Source organism: Colius striatus, chromosome Z (genome assembly GCF_028858725.1).
Source record: "Colius striatus isolate bColStr4 chromosome Z, bColStr4.1.hap1, whole genome shotgun sequence".
Taxonomy (NCBI): Eukaryota; Metazoa; Chordata; class Aves; order Coliiformes; family Coliidae; genus Colius; species Colius striatus.
Window position 1 is genome coordinate 39,996,149 of NC_084790.1, and position 20,567 is coordinate 40,016,715.

The 20,567-nt window shown below is 35.6% G+C and overlaps 1 protein-coding gene across 2 annotated transcripts in view; it reads right to left on the bottom strand.

Annotated features, from left to right (window-relative positions):
* Nucleotides 1-6,081: 6,081 nt before the first annotated feature.
* FGF10 (fibroblast growth factor 10) overlaps nt 6,082-20,567 on the bottom strand; it is a 61,964-nt gene continuing 47,478 nt past the window's right edge. For both annotated transcript variants that reach the window (XM_062018539.1, XM_062018540.1), the window contains exons 3-4: nt 9,833-9,936; nt 6,082-6,812 (exon numbers count right to left, since the gene is read on the bottom strand). In XM_062018539.1, coding sequence (XP_061874523.1) covers nt 6,615-6,812; nt 9,833-9,936 — 302 coding nt within the window. In that variant the 3' untranslated portion in view covers nt 6,082-6,614. The remainder of the gene's footprint in view (nt 6,813-9,832; nt 9,937-20,567) is intronic.

Consider the following 20,567-nt stretch of genomic DNA (forward strand, 5'->3'; position numbering starts at 1 on the left):
AAAACAAATTACAAATTTGGGTAAAATCTAATATATGTAAGGCTTAACCCCAAGCAGAATACTGTCAGATAAGCGCTGAGGAGTAGTCTGCTCTTACATCTGGTCCTGTGTGTCACAGGCAGCTTTCAGCAATGGTTGTATTTGCAAGGTGGCCCCTGAGACACCTTGAAACACTTTTTACTTGCTTTTTTTTCCCCACAAGTGAATTTTCATCCTTCATACTTTGTATACATAAATGTATACAAAGCATGAAACTTCATGCTGTATTGTATTGCAAGAGCAATGAAGACAAACTGTATTTGTGTCAGGACTCAGATAAGAATTTCAGAGGAAATGTTAGAAGAGTGAAGGAGAAGAAGCACATGATTGCTGCAGGTGACTTAAAGTTGGTTGATGTCACTTTGTGAACAGATTTGCTTCACATTCTCCATCTGTACAAATTATCAGAATCAAGTTTGTCAGGACTTTAACATGGTTAAGACACTAGAGCAGTAAGGGAAGCAAAGTACCTACCGTTGCTTCTGGGTAACTGACCTCCTTGATTTGGAGGCCCAGGCATTCGCTTACAACTCAACAATGGCTTTCAGGATGAAGATAGGCTGCAGGGTTTCGTATTGAAGTACTTTAACTGCCCTGACGTCCTACCTTCCCACTGCACCTCTCAGTTATTGGAGAAATGTAATAATTACAGATAATCAGCAAGACTTTTCTCTCAGTATATCATTCACCTCAGAGCATTTAAGAAGCGATCAGTTTAATGAATGAATGAATTAAATCTTATCCATCTCTGTCAGGCAAAGGATACAGTTCTCATTTAATAGGATAAGCAGAGACATATTTCTTCTTCCAGAGCTGTAATCTTCTAGCTTAATCTATATTTAAGTGAACATAAACTGTATGCTATATCAGTAGCACTCAGTAAGTCAAAACGGCTGACCATAAGGAAGAGAAAGAGGCTGAACTTTCTCTTACAAGCCTTCTGATATCTCTATTCTGTTTCATCACTGAAGTAAGGCCCAGTCAGAGATAGTATAGATCATGTATCGGCTAGCAATTATGGAAAATAAAGGAGCCTGTAAAATAACACTAACAATGTTACATCTTTCCTTTCTACTTCCCTTTCCTTGAGTGAACCATGGAAAGGAAAGGAGAAAAACACATTTTCATTTGCAAAGTATCTTGAGCACGGTGGTAGTTGTAATAGCCAAGCTGTACTGACAATATGTATTTGCTAGTAACTATAAGGATATTTACAGATAAGCCAAGGGTTATCAAAACACTACTGCATTATGGGATGTCTTTGTTATGTTCTACATGAAGTCGGAAATGAGAGTCTTATGTTTGTGACATTAATGACATTCAATGTAGACATCAGTTGTGCAAGTTCCCTTGGGAAGAAATAGCACAAAATTACTGTAAATGGACACCTAGTCAGCAGTATAAGTAAATGGAACACTATATTTTTTTTAAAAGATTAAATGAAGCTTGTGTTTTTTGAGTTCACATTTTGGTGGAAATATTAAAATTTTAAATATTTCACATGACTAATTGTGTTGTGATTTTTGTTTTTAAATTTACATCCAATATTGTAATTTGTTATTGTGATTTGTTAGAAATATTACCTCAAAAGTCTGAACCTAATGACTTTAACATGTAGAAGATATTCATTGAGCGTTTTTTCCAAGGTTCTGCTGTTCCTGGACTAGTCTTTCTATAACTGAGTATAAATAAAATATATTTTTAAAGTATCTGAAGCTTGCTGATATGGATATTAGAAGACCAGACTCAAAAGATTTTGGTTGTCCTGAATGGATTATTTCAGTACAATTTAGAAATAATGTTAAATTGTGTGTAGAGGATCCTGACAAAGCAATTACTTTACTGAGTGCCGTCTCATCTTATTAAAAAAAAAAAAAACAGGGGGTGGGTAGAGAGGGGGGGAAGTGGGGTTTAAAGAGTATTTCTAATGCAAGAAAGTATACAGTTTAGCTGGACATCAAGAAACAATGTAGTAGAGAGATGGATTTTTCATCCCGCTCAGACACTCCTCACTGAATCAGGCAAGTTCCTATTTGTACAACGTCTGATGTAATCTACTTTTTGAGCTATTTGTAGCTAGAAAAAAAAGTGTGGATTAGAGTGTAGACCAGTGTTTGGCCTTTCCCAGACTTCTGTTGGCAAATTAAAGGGTTGAAAGTTCCTTAAGCAATGAGTAAAACTATATCATAATAAAAAAATAATATCATTTAAACCAAGCCACAGAATGGTTTGGAAAGTGAAATAGTACATCTGGAGCTTGGATGCACTTCTGTACCAAAGGTATGCACACTTTACATTTCAGTCTTAATAAGGAATGTGTAATATCTTGATTCTTCTTTTACTATATTATTGCAAGATAAATATAACGTCTGAGCTTTGATGTAAACACAGACTTTGTTTTTTTCCACTGTGGTACGTTATCCACACACTATTGGTGCCCTAAATGTTTTGCACAGAACTATATAATGGGGTACTTTCTGAGGGGTTTATTTTTCAGATATTGCAATTCCCATAGACTCATATTCAGACAAAGCCAGTTGCACTTGTTTGATTGCATGAGTTAATACTTTGCATGCATCAAAAGGTATACTGTGGCAATGCTAAAGATCCTGGTGAGGAATTTCAGGAGTGAAATTCTCCTCATTTATACTGCAGTAACTTAGAGAGATCAGTGCTCCTGTATCAGTTACTTGAGGCTTAGTCATGGTTCTTTTGTTTTGCCTTTCACAAGAGCGCATTTACATTGTTGAGGTGGGCAAACAACACAGTATATATCTTTTGTGGAATTAGTGAGTGAAAAGACATTGGGCATTTGAGATTCACCGTGTTTAACTAGAAGATCCCAAAACTTATTCTGAGAAAACTTCCAAATAGTTAAACATGCAGTTCAAATATTTAAGCAGGTAATCATAACTATAAATCAGAATCTGATACGTTACTTTTATTAGAAATAACTATTTTTGTGTGTTTTTATTACTTGCAGTTGCATTGAAATTGTTTCAATGAAGGGGTTTTTTTTTAATGAAAGATACCATCAGTAATCACTCATTGACTAGCTACAGCAGAAAATGTGTTCATGTTACGTGTTGTACTTGTCTTTCTACAGTTTAATAGGATATTAGGAGGATGAATTCTGTCCCACAGTCTAACTTAATAGAGTAAATGATGATAATTTGAAAGAGAGGCTGTTTTCATACATAGTTTCAAGACCACTCCTTACAGCAGTTGTGAGTAGAAACAAATAGTTTCAGCAAGGGTACAAATTAGAAAGTTGTGCTCATACACTGGAATTCTTGTATTACTAAAGCTTACTAAGCTTTAGGGAACTTTATAACCTTAAACATCAGGAATGATGTCTTACATAAAATATAAGCATTTTTACATATCTAAAGTTTACTTTAAAAAATGAGAGTACAAGTTCTTCTTCCTAAACCTCTTAATTCTTTCATCAAATGTACTTGTTTTAAATTTATTGCTTTTTCAATTCTATAAGCTAGGTGGATTTGAAACTTACAGGAAGAATCTAAAGCATTTGGTTGTTATTACTGTGGAGATAGCTGACTCACACATGCAAAAAATTAAAGAGACTTACAAATATTCAAGTGATTTTTGTTTTGTTTTGGGGCTGTACAGCACCAAACCACATCCTGTAATACAATAGATCTTTTCCCTTTTATTTTTTTATTGCACGGTATTATTTCAGGTTAATAAAACAAACAAGGACAATAATCTTATTCTCTATTCTCACATTTTATTATTTTTACTTAAATATAACATACTATACATTGTTGCTCAGTGATTTATGCTTTTTTTACATCCCCTTTCATTTTCCTTTAGCTCAAAAGTCTGTTATGCTGTGACAGAAAACAGAGCTTATGCTTCAGGATCTGTGATACTCTAAGTAGAGTGCCTGCATTTTGCTCCCACTTCAGTGGATATTACAGTATACCAAACACACAGAAATCATTGATTCCTTCAAGGTTTTTTTACTTCGCTTAATTTTCAGAAACCACTATTCATGTCACAAATGGCTCCTGACTCACTTTGGAAAAGTAATATTTCCTGATTTTGGCCTCTGAGCAGCATGTGTTTTGAGTACTATGATAATATTTATGCATAATCCCTCCTTTGACAAAGTCATCTAGGGAATTCTGTCAAAAGAGTGTTTCATTTGTACCTTAAATGTTCTTTAAGTGGTCATCCAATATTGCATTTGTCCAAGATCAGATTGAATGTTCAATGAGGGTGGTCTATTATGTGTTGTCAATTTTAATTATCAATTACAAATTTAAACAATAAAAATTTGCTTTTATCATGCTAGTCAAGTTTTGTCGTGACCTATAATTACATTTAAAGTCTGAAATTCTGATTTTACTTTCTGGGAAAATCTCATTTGCTGTAGATAAAGTACCATGAGATACAATGTCAGCTATCAGCTAAAACGTCTCTCGGTAAATTCCTGGGTTTAAAACAGTTGACTCTATTTAAGGACACAGAATATGACCCGACCACTTAATATTTTATGGGTAAGATTTTTTTTTTTTTCCTTTATAAAAAAAACAGCTAATATTTAAATAAAAGATTAAGATTGAACTGCTGGTTAAATGTTGACTTAAATAAGTTATAGAAGATTCCAACACCACCAGCCTTTATAGAGGTTAAACATCCTCAAGAAGACACATTAAGCAAGGCTCTACTTTGTACCAAAATACAGTTTCCAAACAATAAAAATAAAACCAACTTTTTCACAAGAAATATTGAAGAGAAAACTGCAGCATCAATATAATCTCATAGTTATCACTTAAAGTATTTAGAACAAAATAATATTATGCTACTTTTGTTTCTTACTAAAGACACTGCAAAGACTTATTTATTTAGTGGAATACAATGTGAAGACAGTGGTACAAACTGATGTACTGTTTTCTATTTATCTGCTCTAACAAAATGAATGTCAATATGGTTACATTGGTGAGTTATCCAGAGCTCTCTAAAATAACAGAGTGAAGCAAAACATAAAACAAACCTTATGTACTTTTAATTGAACAGACTTCATTTTATGCTTAACTTTATTATACTGTAGTTGCTCAAGTTAAGCCATGGGACTAGTAACACTTCATAAAAATGTGCTGGATATTATGTATTTTGAGCCTTCAGTTACTATGATGGATATGAAAGATATGCTAAAGCTGGATACCAGCACAGCTTTTTGGTTGGCTCTGATATGTTATATACATGTGAATAATAATCTCTGTTAAATGCATGAGCATGATTTTGAGTCTCCTGTCCCTTAGAATTTACTTAGGTACTGCTCCCACTCTATGCCTGTGATTCTACAAGCTGGCAACAAGGACAAATGTGCTGAATAGACATATTGATTGAATAAGGAGTGCAGGACTGTTGCTGTCTTACTTACCTTTCAGAGGCCAAATTTTACACTTGGGAATTATACACTGTTTAATTTTAACATTTACAGTCTCAATCACTTCAGCAGGGCTGTCCATATCTAGATTCCAGCCCAGTGTTTGCTGTGGAATATTGCACTGATCGCAATACATTAGATCTCAGTTCCAAACTGACATCAAAGTCAGATGAATATACACGTAGATGCATTGACACCCAAGTACAGATGTGGCCCCTTCTCTCAATTTCAAAATTGCAGAAAGACCCTTCTTGAAGTTTTTTCTTGAGTTCTGACAAGTAGAAAAATTTCTCCAACATAAAGACACTCCATATCATATATCCAAGCACTGCTTGTTTGGTCTTTTCACTTAAGTGCAAGACAGTTTAGGAAAAAAATGGATTATACACATTAAATTCTGCCTTTAAAGCCTTGTCTAATACTTGTTCTCAGAGTACTTGTGAGGTTTTAACATTTAACCTATCAACCTGTTTGAAGTACTGAGAAAAAAGGGAAAACAACAAAGAAGCAAATGAAGAAAACATTTCAAATCAAAAAGATATTTAACATCCTATTAAATAAATAACTTAGAGAGAAATAAAAAGAAATGAATTGAGAACATACAAGCAAGGCAGACTATTCATTTTGTTAGAATAGTTTTAAACTACTTTGCTTATATTTCTTAATTCTATCCCATCTTCCACAAGGCTTCTTCAGAAATGTCATTATTTGTGCATATGACCCAAGTGCTTCCAGTAAATGCTTGCATATCTTAACTGTTCATTGGATCATTAAGCTTCAACGTGCAATTAAGGTCTTTGATATGAGTTAGTATTCCATAAATAGCTTTCCCCATGAAGATCATTCAACAGATTTTTGCGCGTCCCTTAAATTCTGTTGCAAAGATTAAAAAAAAACCAAAACAAAACTATTCACACTGGCAATATCTTCCATCCCATTCGATCCAGCTTATATCTTGATTATAAGATAAGACACTGAACTAAGTAAAAGTATTTCATGTGCCAGCAATGAGTATAAAACCTTCAATGCTTCACCTGCTCTCTATTCAATCAAGCAGATGTCTTCATTATTTCTTTGCATTTGCTCTTCAAGATTACCAAATACTCTTGGTATAAGAGCCTTTGGTTCAGCTGCAACAATAAAATAGTTCCTTCATTTATGACATTACTACCATTGGAAGAAAGTGAGCTGAAGTGTTTTTCCTTCTTGTTTTCTGTCCTCTCTTTGTGGCTCCCCTTCCATTCAGAGCCACAAACATCTGCCTTCCATTGTGCTTCCAATTCAAGGATGCATATGTGTTATACCCATTTTCTTCTATTCTTTCTTTCAATTTGCAATCACTGTTAAACTCCTTCTGTTAAAAGAAGAAATCAAACACAAAAATTCAGAATAAACATAATCTTCCAGAGTTGTAGCATTCTCAAGGTAAATAATTTCTAAAAATATTTTGGAAGAGTTTAATGTTCTGTGTGTGACACCTTTTTAGGATTCTACAGTGTATTTAAATAAAATTTGAACAATATCCACAGCAAATAAAGCCACATCAGTTAGACTTCAAAAGGTGAAAACAACAAAAGACAAATCAATTATTCAGTGCATAATTACAGCAGTGAAATGAAATAATTCACTCATGGCTGAAAATAAACTTTTCTGTGTTGGTGTATGGCAACAGTATCAAATTCTATTCAAAGTATGAAGTAGCAATCTTAGAGCCATTTGTCATATTTCAGTTTTAACAAATATAACTCTTAAATATCTAGAACCAGATTATTGATACCTTATGTTAAAAAATATGCATGGAATAAGTCTAATTCTTATATAAAGTAAGATGTACAATCTTGTACCTTACTAGCTAAATAATCTTGAAAGTGATTTTGTGTATGGTATCAGGGATTAAGATTTTCTAGTTTAACGAAGAACCATTTATCAATTTATTAGAAAGAATAAAAACTGCAAACATGCTGAAACGTGTAGGAGGAAACTTCTTTTTCTATAATTTTAAATGCACATTTACATAGATCTTCTCTATAAAAAAAGCCAAGAATGCTGTGTTTCCACAAACAACTCCCACATGTAAAATCTCTTAGTTTTATCAAGTTATTTAAATTCCATTTAGAAGTCCCATTTCTGGCATCAAGGTATTAAGAAGGCAGGTGGCCATCAATCACAGTTCTAAACCACAGTAGCCTCTTCTGTTCCAGGACCTTATTTTGTCAAAAAAACCGCAACCAAGTAGTGGATCTTCTTTTGCTTTCTCATTCTAACCAAAGTCAGTAAAGTGGAAAAGTGTTTGATAAATGTAAGACAGTCTTACTTCACTTGTTTTCTCAGATTTAGAATTATTCTCAAATTCAAACTTCTATCTCTATTAGATAAAGAGTGATGTTATGATATGGTTAACAAGTCATATTGGCAGGGGTATGAGCATTAGCCCAGGATTGCTTTGCTCATTTCAAACAAATTTCAACATTACCCTGTACCCATGATTACTGTGCACATGCTTAAGAGTGTTTTTAAAGTTTTTATTGGTTCAGTTTTTCCTATCCATCTGCAAGCTGCTGCATTGTAGTAATACGAGTCTGCCTGCAACTCTTGGGAAAAATAATAACAGAAGCATTCTTGAAATCTCTAGAGTATTATGGAATAGGTTTTGATAAGTCATTATGTTGTGATTTTTATGATGTGAATATTGAAAAATTAGCCTGATTTTTTTAAAAAAAGGCTTTCCACATTTATATCCTCCTCTTCTAATACACCATGAATTACTGAATCTAATGGCAGCAGTTTCCACCAATGGTACATGAAGGCTCTTTTGAGTTCTTTTGTGTGTATATAGGGTTGGGATGGACTCTTACCATACCAACCACAGATAAAAACTTGGGTAGGAAATCTTATCTCAGGCTTTGGGATAGATAATTGGAAATAACTAAATTAAACTCTGAAAACTGAGATGTGTGAATTGAAGATGCTGATTTATGGTTACACCTTCACCTATGTCCAGAAGCATACCTGTGATCAGTGAGTGCTGCTTAACTGACAAAGGCTTTACCTCTGCATGGTGCAGGACTGAGCACTCATCATCCTGTATTTCTGACCAGTGTAATTATAGAAATTAAAATTCACATTTACAGGTGTTTAAGAGCCATTTCTCTGTTCTGGTCTTTCTTTAATAAGTCTTTGACAAAGTCCAGTTTAGAAAGTAAGAAGTACCCTTTTAAACCAGATGTGACTAGCCACAGTGCAGATGAGGGACGACAGCTTATATAGTTTGTATAAACTAAACCCACCTAATGGAAATGTTCTCTTAAAGAATGTCAAATAACTCCAAGCTCCCTTAGTCTCTCTTGAGACTAGCATTACTTGATTATTTGCAGCAGAGGTAGGAGGCTTAGATACACTGCCTGAGGATAAACTCAGACCCAGTACTTGTCTGTGACCTGTTATCTTTAAAGTCTATGGATGTTCTGAATATGGAGCTACCTGAAGATTGTTTCATAACCTTTACGGACGACTTAAATAAGTTGGTATTTATGTGGGCTCAAGCTCACTTGAATTGGAAAAAAAAGTTGCAAAATTGCAAATTGACTTGGATGTAATACCAGAACAATCTGGTATTTGTGAAATAATGTGAATGTGTGGGAGTATTCTTGAGCTTAGCAGTCAAATTTATAGATCATATTGCTTCCTCTCAAAACAGTTTGATAGTCACTGGGATTTATTGTGTTGGTGGGGTTTGGTTTTTTTGGTTGTTGTTGTGGTTTTGGTTTTGGTTTTATTTTTTCCCCTCACAGTAATCCCAAATTTACACAAACACAAATAGAGTATGTATAGGCAATTTTCAAATGATAGCTAAGTTCTGCTTGGTCAGACTTTATCTATCTGATGATACATAACTCTGTATCTATATGTACTCTCCATTATCTTATGTATTAATTAACACAGTCAATTTAAAGCTGACTAATCTAGAAATCTTCATCATAGTTGTGGTTTTATTCTTTGTTGTGTCTGCTCCATCATCTGGATTTCAGGTATATTTTACCTCCCCCAGAATTACTTCTAAATGTGACTGTATTGCAGAGAAATGGAAAAATAGCCTTAAAAATTACATTTTTAGGACCCTTTCTGTTGGCCATTGCTTTGTAAGAGACCTTTCTGAAGCAGTAAGCATAATAAGTTCCAGAAGCTGCTTTTTTAGATATGAGCAACAAGGAGCTCTTAGAGAGTGGGGCTGCTTTACCAGAGCATGAACTTTTGATGAACAGCTCATTTCAGCTCTAAATAGTAGCAATACACAGCAAAGGGGAGTTTGCCCTAGGTAAGATATGGAACCATGCTGAGTCCTGAAATCCATTTAGAGGGTAAAAATATACTTACAGAGCCATAGACTTTTCCTTTCTTGTTCATGGCTAAATAATAGTTGCTCTTTATGGACTTCACTGCTACAACTCCAATTTCTACAGATGTTATCTCCAATATGCCTAAAAAATAAAAGTTAAGCATTTAATCACTTAATTTTCTCATTGTAGAGCAAACAATAAACCTGAAAAATATTAAATTTATCATATTTGAAACCATATGACCAATAATAATCAGCAAAATTCTTTAAACTGTTGCAAAACTATTCACAAACATTGTTTCAATTAACGTTTCCTTTGTTAATCCTGTATTTTAAACTCCATGAGTACTGAAACAACTCCATTCTTCTTAATGTAGATGTTACTAAAATTTATCAGATGAGGCATCTGAACCACAATATTAAATTAAATCTATAGCATATGTCAATAGAATGTTAGATTAACCCCAATCTTCAAAACTAGTGGTAAACTATTTATTTTTGTAAGACATTTAGATAAACTAAATCTCTTGGCTGTACTGAGCTGATAAATTCACTTTTGGCAAGTGTGTTGACATTTTGGGATATAGTAAGACTAACTCTAATGGCCACGTTATCTTTGACTGTCAGATATCTGAAACATTTTGCTCTGTCTGTAACTTTTTTTTTCTCTCTTCAAAACAAACCTTTTCTGGATAGCTCAAGAGGCCAGTAATGGGAGGCAAAGCCTTTCGAATACTAATTTGGAAGTAGTAGTACAACTTACATAGTCACTTCAGAGATCTTTTTTCAGCTATAACTACAGTAACTGGAGGGCTATGTTGTTTCAGCATTGAGTCTTAATGCAGGATAAATATAGCTTCAACTAAATAATTTCTAAATGGTTTATTCCGTTAGTATGTCTGGATTCAACATTTCTCCTCATAACAGCAGTCAGAAAATAGCACATCTAACTTAATGTTCTCTAAGTCTCTACAAATGATGAAATTACAGGAGTATCATAAATTCTGAGAAATTTAAAGAACATTCTAGACTGAGCCAACAAATAATCTGCTTGAAAGAAAAGAATCTGCAATAATTTTATCCTAAATATATTGTATGTTTTTTTTAATCTGAGCTGGGCATTACTGTAAAATCCATTTTTAAAAAGATTTACTTTAAAAATCCTTATTATAACCATATACCAACTAAAGCCAATAGTGCAACTTGGTATTCAATGATTTTTTTCTGGAAGGGCCTCATAGCCATTCTGTTTGACCATTGAACTAGTCTATGCAACTCTGAAGAGAGAGTGTTACTTGTTCTTTGACTAGAAGTAGAGGCTTTGATGTTAGGACAGTGGCTGTGAATTACAAATGAAAATGTATTAGCTGATTTTTATAGGAAAGTAAAATAATGACAGTTTATGTGTGTGAAGAAGACAGATCACATCAAACTAGGCAATTTAATGTGAAAGACCTCCTTTTAATGTCAAGAAAGGTGGCCTTTCCTGGATGCATTTTTAAATATATATAAAATTCTAATAATACATGAACTACATAAATTGTGATATGAAGAATTATAAATTCCAGTGCAATTACCAGAGCCTTTGTATTTACTTAACAAGAAGCATTAAATTGGCCACAGCTACAAGGTCTATAGTCCTTGAATATGAGTTCTCTAAGTGAGAACCTCAACAGTAAGTCTAAGATCTAGCAAAGCCCTTCAGAAAATGAACCATATTAAAGTAGAAATAGTATTTTCAAAAAGTTTCTTATCCAAGCTTATGAATGAAAGTGGAGGTTTATTTTGTTTAAATGTTGATATAAAAATCCAAATATAAATGTTGACAGATACAAATGATCATGTATTATTTTAAAAAGCCCCAACAACCAAAACCAACTGATAAAGCCTTCTTCTGTAAGACTTTTATGTTAAGATTCCTAATTGCAGCATGAAAATTCAGCAGTGCTGAGGATGGAGTTGCATGACTAACTTGTCTACTATTGCAGAGGAGCTACATATCATTTTCCATATGCGATATGAAGAGAACGATACACTGTAATCTCAAGAAAAGTTGTGAGTATTCCTTAATTAGGTCTTGATAGTAAGATCATATATACTAGTGTCATGCAACCCATATAGGCAGACTAGTGAGTCCAAGGCCTGTTATCCTTGTACTACTCCTAAAATGTTTTTCACTTGGACAGCAAAGAAAAGTTGTTTTATTAATTTTCTGCAAGAGTATTAATATAGAGCAGTGCTCTTCTTTCCCATATGACATCTCCTAAAATATTTGTGCTCAAAATCAAACAGAATTAAGTGAAGCGTCTTATGCTGATGGCAAGCTATTAGAGAGTAAGAATGTGGCATGAAGGCCGCTACAACAGCCAATTCTATTTAGATGAATGACTTTTGTGTGTCTATGTGTGTATTTTTCATGCCAAAAAGTGATGAGAAAAAATTAGCTAGTTTTTTCTATGGAAATTAATTGCTGTAACCAAAACTGGCTCCAGTAAAACTAGTGTGGATTCGTTTCCAACAGCAGTAACTACAAAAACCGACGCTGGTATAATATTGTCATGATTTGACATGATAGTTGTTTCTGGTAAGGGGGAAGAGGCTGTAAATATGGCTCCTGTAAGAAGTTACTGGAAACTCTCCCGAATTCTTATATAGGACCCACTTCTGGGTCTGAGGCAATTAGATGCCTCCATGATCACTTTTTAAGAAGACAAAGAGGAGGGTTCTTCCTGTGTTGTCTTCTTCTATCCTTTCTTCTCTGGCTGGTGGTGATGCGAGGAGTGGGAAGAGAGAGAAACGTAACCATGTGGACTCCAAGGTCAGTGAGGAAAGAGAGGAGGAGTTGTGCTGGAACAGAGCCTCCCCTGCATCCTGCAGAGAGGACTGGTGAAGCTGTGATTTGTTTGCATTTCATTACAGACCTCACATTGGGGGCAGAGACTCATTTTGCTAAAGACCCTGCATCAGGGGCAGTGACTCACTTCATTAAAGACCCTGCATCAGGGGCAGAGACTTTCCTCATTAAAGACCCCTTGCCAGGGGCAATAACTATAGCCAGAGGAGGTCATGTCCTGTGTGAGTGACCCTATATTGCCAGAAGCCACAGCTGCTGGGAACAACTCACACCAGAGAAGTTTGTTCAGGATTGTGTCCTGTGTGAGGGACCACATATTGAAGCAGGGGAAGAATGCCAGGAGTTGTCCTGATCTGAGAAGACAGAAGCAACAGATCCCATCTGTGAGACACTGACCACATCCCCCATTCCCTACCCCCCGCATGCTGTTGAGGTGGGAGAAGGTAGAGATATCGAGAGCAGTGGGCTGGGCCTGGGAAGAAAGGAAGGATTGGGGAGGGACATCTTAAAATGCTGGTTGTAATTTTCTCCATCATCCTACTCCCCTTTTTGCTTTTGTTCTTTTCTGTTTCTAGTATCTAGTAGAATAAACTTTTCTACTTTCCTCTCTGAGTACTGGAGTCTGTTTTGCCCAGAATCACAACTGGAAGAGAGCCCTCCCTCCCTTGTCTCAATCCACAACAACCTTGCTTATCTTTTTCCTCCCATTTTACTGGGGCCTCTGCCATTCTAATGGAGGGTGGGAGTGAATGCGGGGCACTGAGCGAGAGGCTGTCATGGTGCTTCTTTGCTGACTGGGCAAAACCATGACAAATATGTATCATTATTACTTTTTTATGTTGAAATGAACTAAAATAAATTACATTTTGCCATATAATCCTTGTAACAGTAACACAATATTAGACTGTGTCAATTAACTATTAGATTTGCAGCTCAAAAGGAACAATGCGTAATCAAGAAACTTGAACTGAATTAATAAATTTTAAGTGTCTTGCACTTGTATGATGGAGATACACTGCCTTTCATTATAATATCTAAGTTAAAGCAACAAAAGCATTAACATAATTCATAAAAATATAACAATTTTTACTGGTACAGTTTGTTTACACTCTCATTTCACTACGTCCACAGTGGGTCAGCTAAAAGGACATAATAAGGACAAATGTTCCTATAACTACATTATATTCACAGTAACTAGTTTGATTGTACCTAGTTATGCCATTTAACTGGAGCTAAACATCACCCAGTTATTTGGAACTATTATCATTTTGATCTCATCGTCAATGATCACAGAATAACAGAATGGATTGGATTGGAAGGGATCTTAAAGATCACATGGCTCCAACCCCCTTACCATAGACAGGAACACATTCCTCTAGAGCAGGTTGCTCAAAGACCCATCCAACCTGTCCTTGAGCCCTTACAAGGATGGGGTATCCACAGCCTCTCTGGGCAACCTTCTACAATGTCTCACCACCCTGACAGGGAAGAACTTCTTCCTTAGATCTAATCTAAATCTGTTGTCTTTCAGTTTAAAACCATTAACCCTTATCCCATCTGTATATGGTCTTGTAAAAAGTCCCTCTCCAGCTTTCCTGTTGGACCCCTTTAGGTACTGGAAGGTTCTATCATGTCTCCCTGGAGCCTCTTCTTCTCCAGGCTGAACAATCCCAACTGCCTCAGTCTGTCCTCACAGGAGAGGTGCTCCAGCTCTCTGTTCATCTTTATGGTCATCCTGGATTAATTCTTGCTGAGTGTGTTCTGTGTATTTGAAAGTTAAACATGCATAATGTTTAATGATAATGTTGTGTATTCTAACCTCTGAAGTATTTTGTGGGAGAAGGTGAAATTTTAATGTCTATTTTTATTTCAAATGAAATTGATATTCTATCCAATCTATTAACTCTTGGGCAACAGGGACCTCATTTGATATCCCTCTAGCCTGTTACTCTCTATACAGCCTAGAGACTTCACCAGAGTTAGACATTAGTTATAAGCACTGAACTATTTTTTGTCTGGGTTGTAAATGATTTGATATTATTTACAGATTTGCTCAAAAGGAGATTCTCTAGGGAGTTTGACAGAAACCTACTAAAGGCAAGAGGGAATCTTTTCATAGATGTCAGTGATGTAGACACACATCTCAAAGGTCATCGTCAGTGCACCATCTCATCTGACATGGATCTACATGCAGAAGTCATACAGACATTTCAGAACTTTGAAATAGACTGGATTTATACCAAATGCCTTAGATCTAAGGATGAAAGTGTGTATTTCATTATTCCACAGTCCTTATTAAATTCAGCAGGAATGTATAAAAAAGAGAAATTGAGAGATATGGTATGAAGCTTAAAACTGTAGTATTTTCACCATCTAATGTCTTCTTTGAGGGCACAAAAAAAATTTATATTTTCCATCAAGTAATTGGACTTCTCTACTACTGCAATAAAAAAAATATTATTTCCATGGGCTCTCGAGGTTAACTTCGTAAAATTTCATAGTCTTCAAGTGCTGCATGCTTGGAAGTAAGACCCCATGTGTAGTCATAGGCAAGATGGCTGAAAAGATGCCTGACCACTGTGGGTACTTTGCTGATCTTAGGAAAGCTATTCCCCACAGATGACACTTTAAAACTGAGATATTATGAGCTATTATGAAATACTATGAGTAATTTGTTCCACTATCTACATTAGAAACCTTTTAGTTCCAAATGCAGCTCTAAACAAGTCCAGTTTTGCAATGCTTTCCTTAAATCTTTCAGATTTTCTAGACCTTGGAATACTCCTGCAGACTTGTATATTTATGCATACTTCCTTTTTGTTGGTTTTTTTTTTTTCAGTAACATGATAATATTCATGTTTGATTTGTGATGCACCATCCTTGGATACATGAATGAAATGTAAGCAATCATTCTTCATTCTATATTAGTGAATTTGATTACACCTAATTAAATGTTGTACTTCACATATGCCCAGGTTAAGTGGCCTCTTCATTGAATCATAGAATGGTAGGGGTTGGAAGGGACTTTTAGAGATCATCTAGTCCAACCCCCCTGCAGAACCAGATTCACCTAGATCAGGTGGCATAGGAACGTGTCCAGGTGGGTCTTGAAGACCTCCAAGGAAGGAGACTCCACAACGTCCCTGGGCAGCCTGTGCCAGGGCTCCCTCACCCTCACAGTAAAGTAGTTTTTTCTTATATTTAAGTGGAACCTTTTGTGTTCCAGCTTCATCCCATTACCCCTTGTCCTGTTGCTAGCTACTATAGAAAAAAAGGATGTCCCAGCCTCCTGACACCCACCATCTAGATAATTGTAAATGTGAATAAGATCTCCTCTCAATCTCCTCTTCTCCAGACTAAACAGCCCCAGTTCCTGTAGCCTTTCCTCATATGAAAGATGTTCTATACCCTTGATCATCTTGGTGGCCCTGCGCTGGACTCTCTCCAGAAGTTCCCTGTCCCTCTTGAGCTGAGGAGCCCAGAAATGGACACAGGACTCCAGATGAGGCCTCACCAGGACAGAGGAGAGTGGGAGGAGAACCTCCCTTGACCTACTGGCCACACTCTACTTGATGCATCCCACTATGCCATTGGCCTTCTTGGCCATGAGGGCACATTGTTGGCTCATATTTAGCTTATTATCAATCAGGACTCCCAGGTGTCTCTCTGCTGAGCTGCTCTTCAGCAGTTGAACTTCCAGCCTGTCCTAGTGCATCGGGTTGTTCCTCCCCAGGTGCAGGACTCGGCACTTGTCCTTGTTGAACCTCATGATGTTCCTCTCTGCCCAGCTCTCAAGCCGGTCGAGATCCTGCTGAATGGCAGCACAGCCTTCTGGGGAATCAGCCAATCCTCCCAGTTTGGTGTCATCAGCCAACTTGCTGAGGGTACACTCTGTCCCCTCAGCCAGATTGTTGATGAAGATATTGAACAAGACTGGCCCCAGAATCGATCCCTGTGGAACTCCACTGGCCACAGGCCTCCAACTCAACTCTGTGCCATTGATCACCAGTCTCCATCCAGCTCACTGTCCACTCATCCAATCCACACTGCCTGAGCTTTCTGATGAGGATGTTGTGGGAGACAGTGTCAAAAGTTGAAATCAAAGTAGATGATATCTGCAGCTCTCCCCTCATATAGTCAGCCAGTTATACGATCATAAAAGTCTATCAGGTTGGTCAAACAGGATTTCCCTTTGATGAAGCCATGTTGACTCCCCCTGGTAACCATCTTTTCCTTCATATGTTCAGTGATAACACTCAGGATGAGTTGGTTTTATAATTTCTCTAAGTTTTCAATGTTGTTTTGAGTTATTATTGAGTCTTCCAAATTACTTGCAACTGTTCCAAGTTTCAAATTGACTACAACTTTCTATTCCATCATTATTAATGAAGTCCTGATTAGAAGATACCTTGAAGAGACTCTTGTGGAACTTGATGCCTCTGTTGAGATTGACAGTGAAAAACTGCTAATTTCTGAGTAAAGCTTTCCATACTGTAAGACATTCACATAGATTTTGATTGCTGGTCTTGGTTAAGAGAATATAATCCGAGACATCGGTTTTATAAATCTCAGGTTTACAGTATCTACTATTTCTCTCCAATGCATGAAAATTTTTATCTTATCACAGCTGAAAACTATGTTCTTTTGGTTCTTTATTGTTGGTAATTTCTCTAGGTGTTAATAAACACGTATTTAAAAATTATTTTCCCGTATTTTTTCTCAGGATAGATGTCTCTAGGTCTTTGTTTTTTTCCTCATTTTAAAGACAGATGTTATATTTACTACTTCTTCGGTTATCAGCGGAGTAATTTTTCTCCTCAAATTTTAAAAATAATTCTCTAGAGACTTGTCAACCTTCTCAGCAGAGTGAGTAAACGCTATCAAGTAAAAAACAGATAAATCATCCAATTAATTTTCATTTTGTGCTTTTCTATTCCAAAGAAATATTGGAATATTTTATATGAATATTCTATATGAAATAAAGAAATATTTTCAATTCTTTTTGGATTTCCTGTTTTGTTTTGTTTTGATTTTTTTTCTATGAAGACTGAAAAAAGACCTTTCAAAAGAATTCCTTGTATGTTTCTTATATCTGATTTTCTACCATTTCTTGGGCTTGACCATTTCCATGCCTTAATACTTAATACAAAGAAAATGTGTAAAATATGTAATTTCTGAGATATAATGTGACTTGTAATTAGGCTTGATAATAAGCACTACAAAAATTATTACTCTTTGGGGGAAAATTCTTATTAGTAGTTACTCATTGCTGGTTCCATGCTGTATAAGAACATGGAAAAAAAGATAAAATAATATTTTTAAAAAAATTTCTGTGGCCTCCATTATGATTTAAAAGCAGATAGTATTGCTATTATTTTACAGCCATAGCACTGTAAACTTCAACAATTACAACTAATCTCATTAGACCACATCCACTGTAAAAGTCTAGCTTTTAATACCCAGACCATTTTGAACTCATTATAATTAGAAACATTTCAAATATCAACTTGCGACATGCCCTGCAGCTATGCATGTGCTTTCTTTACAGGTCCCAAAAGCTAGAAACTTACTCCCAATTGGAAGCAAATATATTTAACTTTAATAAACTATTTTTTTGCAGTTTACAAAGGTGATCATTACATAAATGGCAAGACAACAGAAAGCTGACTTGCTCTGCACAGAGAGACTATAAAAATATAAGTGAAAAATTGCACTTGCATAATTCTATACGCTAATTCCAAATGTCTAATGTTTTTGTAAAAATGCTGATAATATGAAGAAAAAAAATATGACAGAATACCATGTGTGTTATCTAGGCAATACTGCAATGGATCCAAACATATCCTGCAATGAGAACTACTTGATTCTCGGACCAAATTCAACTCCTTTGAAGTGCAAGCAGTGACCATTTTCCTGTGGTTGCATCATTTGTGTAGCAAGGTCTTAAAATGCTCTTTAAAATTCTGCGACCCTAGTTGCAGTCCTCTTAATTTGGATGAACAGGACCACCTTGCATCTTCCTCCTTCTTTCAGAGATTATCCTATAGATGTGGCAACCGACAGGCAATCTCTCCATCCTTTGCCTTTTCTCGTGCCTGCAGTAATACCATAAATTAAGAGTGAGTCCTGCTGGATGGAATGTGAGGATGACTGAGACCATCCAAAACTTTACAGTTTCTCAAATGGTGACAAGAAACTGTCACTCTTGGAGGGTAACTGGAGAGAAAGGAATTGGGTAATATTCCTCTAACCGTCTTTTCAAAATTTGGGTTTCTGTGGCCTTCAAGCAAGCTTCTGTGAAGGGATACATTTGGCTCACACTGCCTTGGATTAAACAAAGTTGGTGATAAGGCATAATATTAAAAAATTAATAGTTCAAAAAGCTACTTTCCATGATTGGCTTAAAAAAGGGTGGTTTGAAGATAAGAGACTAGATGGATGTGGTCAAGAAAGACGTGCTGAGGAGTATGAGGCCACCGTTTCTATTCTGTTTCACCATTTACACTTATGCAAAGCAAGTTAAAAACACTCTCAAATGTTATTCCTGTATTTTATATGTTTTGCATAAGAATTATTCACAAAAGAAGGAGGAAGATGGTAGAATCCAAGATAAAACAAACCTAAAAACCTGAAGATAGGCTAAGCAAGACTCACTTTTGAAAGCTTTTTTAATGAAGAAAAATAGTTCCACAAAAATGTAATCTTACAGAATTTGAGTTTGTCTTTGAAAGGCAGTTAAAGATTAAAGTCTCACAATAAGGCATGACACAGTTATGGGTAGGAATCTCAAAGAATAATCAGTATGAACCATAACCCGAGCTTTGACTTAAAACGAAACTTTTATTTGAAATTAAAATCAGTTTGATGTTTTAAAAAATTATTTATTGTATTATTATAAAATATGTATGTGTATATATTATATGTATTATTTATTATATTTATTTTGTTATTATTATTTATTATATTTCTAAGACGTCCACCCTTCTTGCTCTAAATTAGAAGTGAAAGAAATGAAAGACTACAGAGCAAGCTGTTAATATGTCGTATTTAGATCAACTATAGACAAAATGTGAACACCTCATGAGCTTTCCAGTCCAATTCACACACACACACACACACACACACACACACACACACACGTGTGTGTGTATATATATATATATAGCAGCACTATAAACAAAATAATTGGAATGATCTGGCTTGGAAATGACTCTGAATAGAAAACAAATCAACCTGAAATCCTAAAGACTAAACAATTCTTTCTGTTCCCTTTCCAGTTGGCTATTTTTTTTTTTTAAAGTGGTGCCCAAGACTGAACCGATGTTCTAAATAAAGCCTGATGGGTATTGAATTGAGCAGAAAGATTACTTCATGTGTTTATAAGGAAACTTGGACCCCAATCCAAATCCTAATCGAAACTTGGCAGTTAATATATGTTTCCACTTAGTAGACAGGACCACGCACTCAGAATTTCTGCCAAATCTTAGATTTCTAAGTCTCCATAGAAATACACAGGAGAATGGAAAGCTTGTAAGAGACTAGTACAGCTCAGTAAATTTTATCAGTGGTGTGTGGAGCTGCTTATCTCAACATGAGTGAAATCTTTAGTTATCTTTTACGTTCATTATCGTTACAGTTGCCTCCTGAACATTACCATTTGTTTGACTTTCTGCAAATTAGAAGAAAATGGATTGAGTTTAGGCTGTTTTTCTTACCCATCGTAACACACAAGGAAGGGATCATACATAAGCAGTGTCACTACAGAAGACACAATCAAAATGCATGGTGACTGCCAGCGGAGGTAGGAGTCTATCACCTTTAATCTCAGGAAAGATATGCCTTCTCTGCTCAGTCAGTCAGCTGGTGCTCGGTCAAGAGTTTATAGAAGATATAGTAGATATATTCACAAACAATGCACA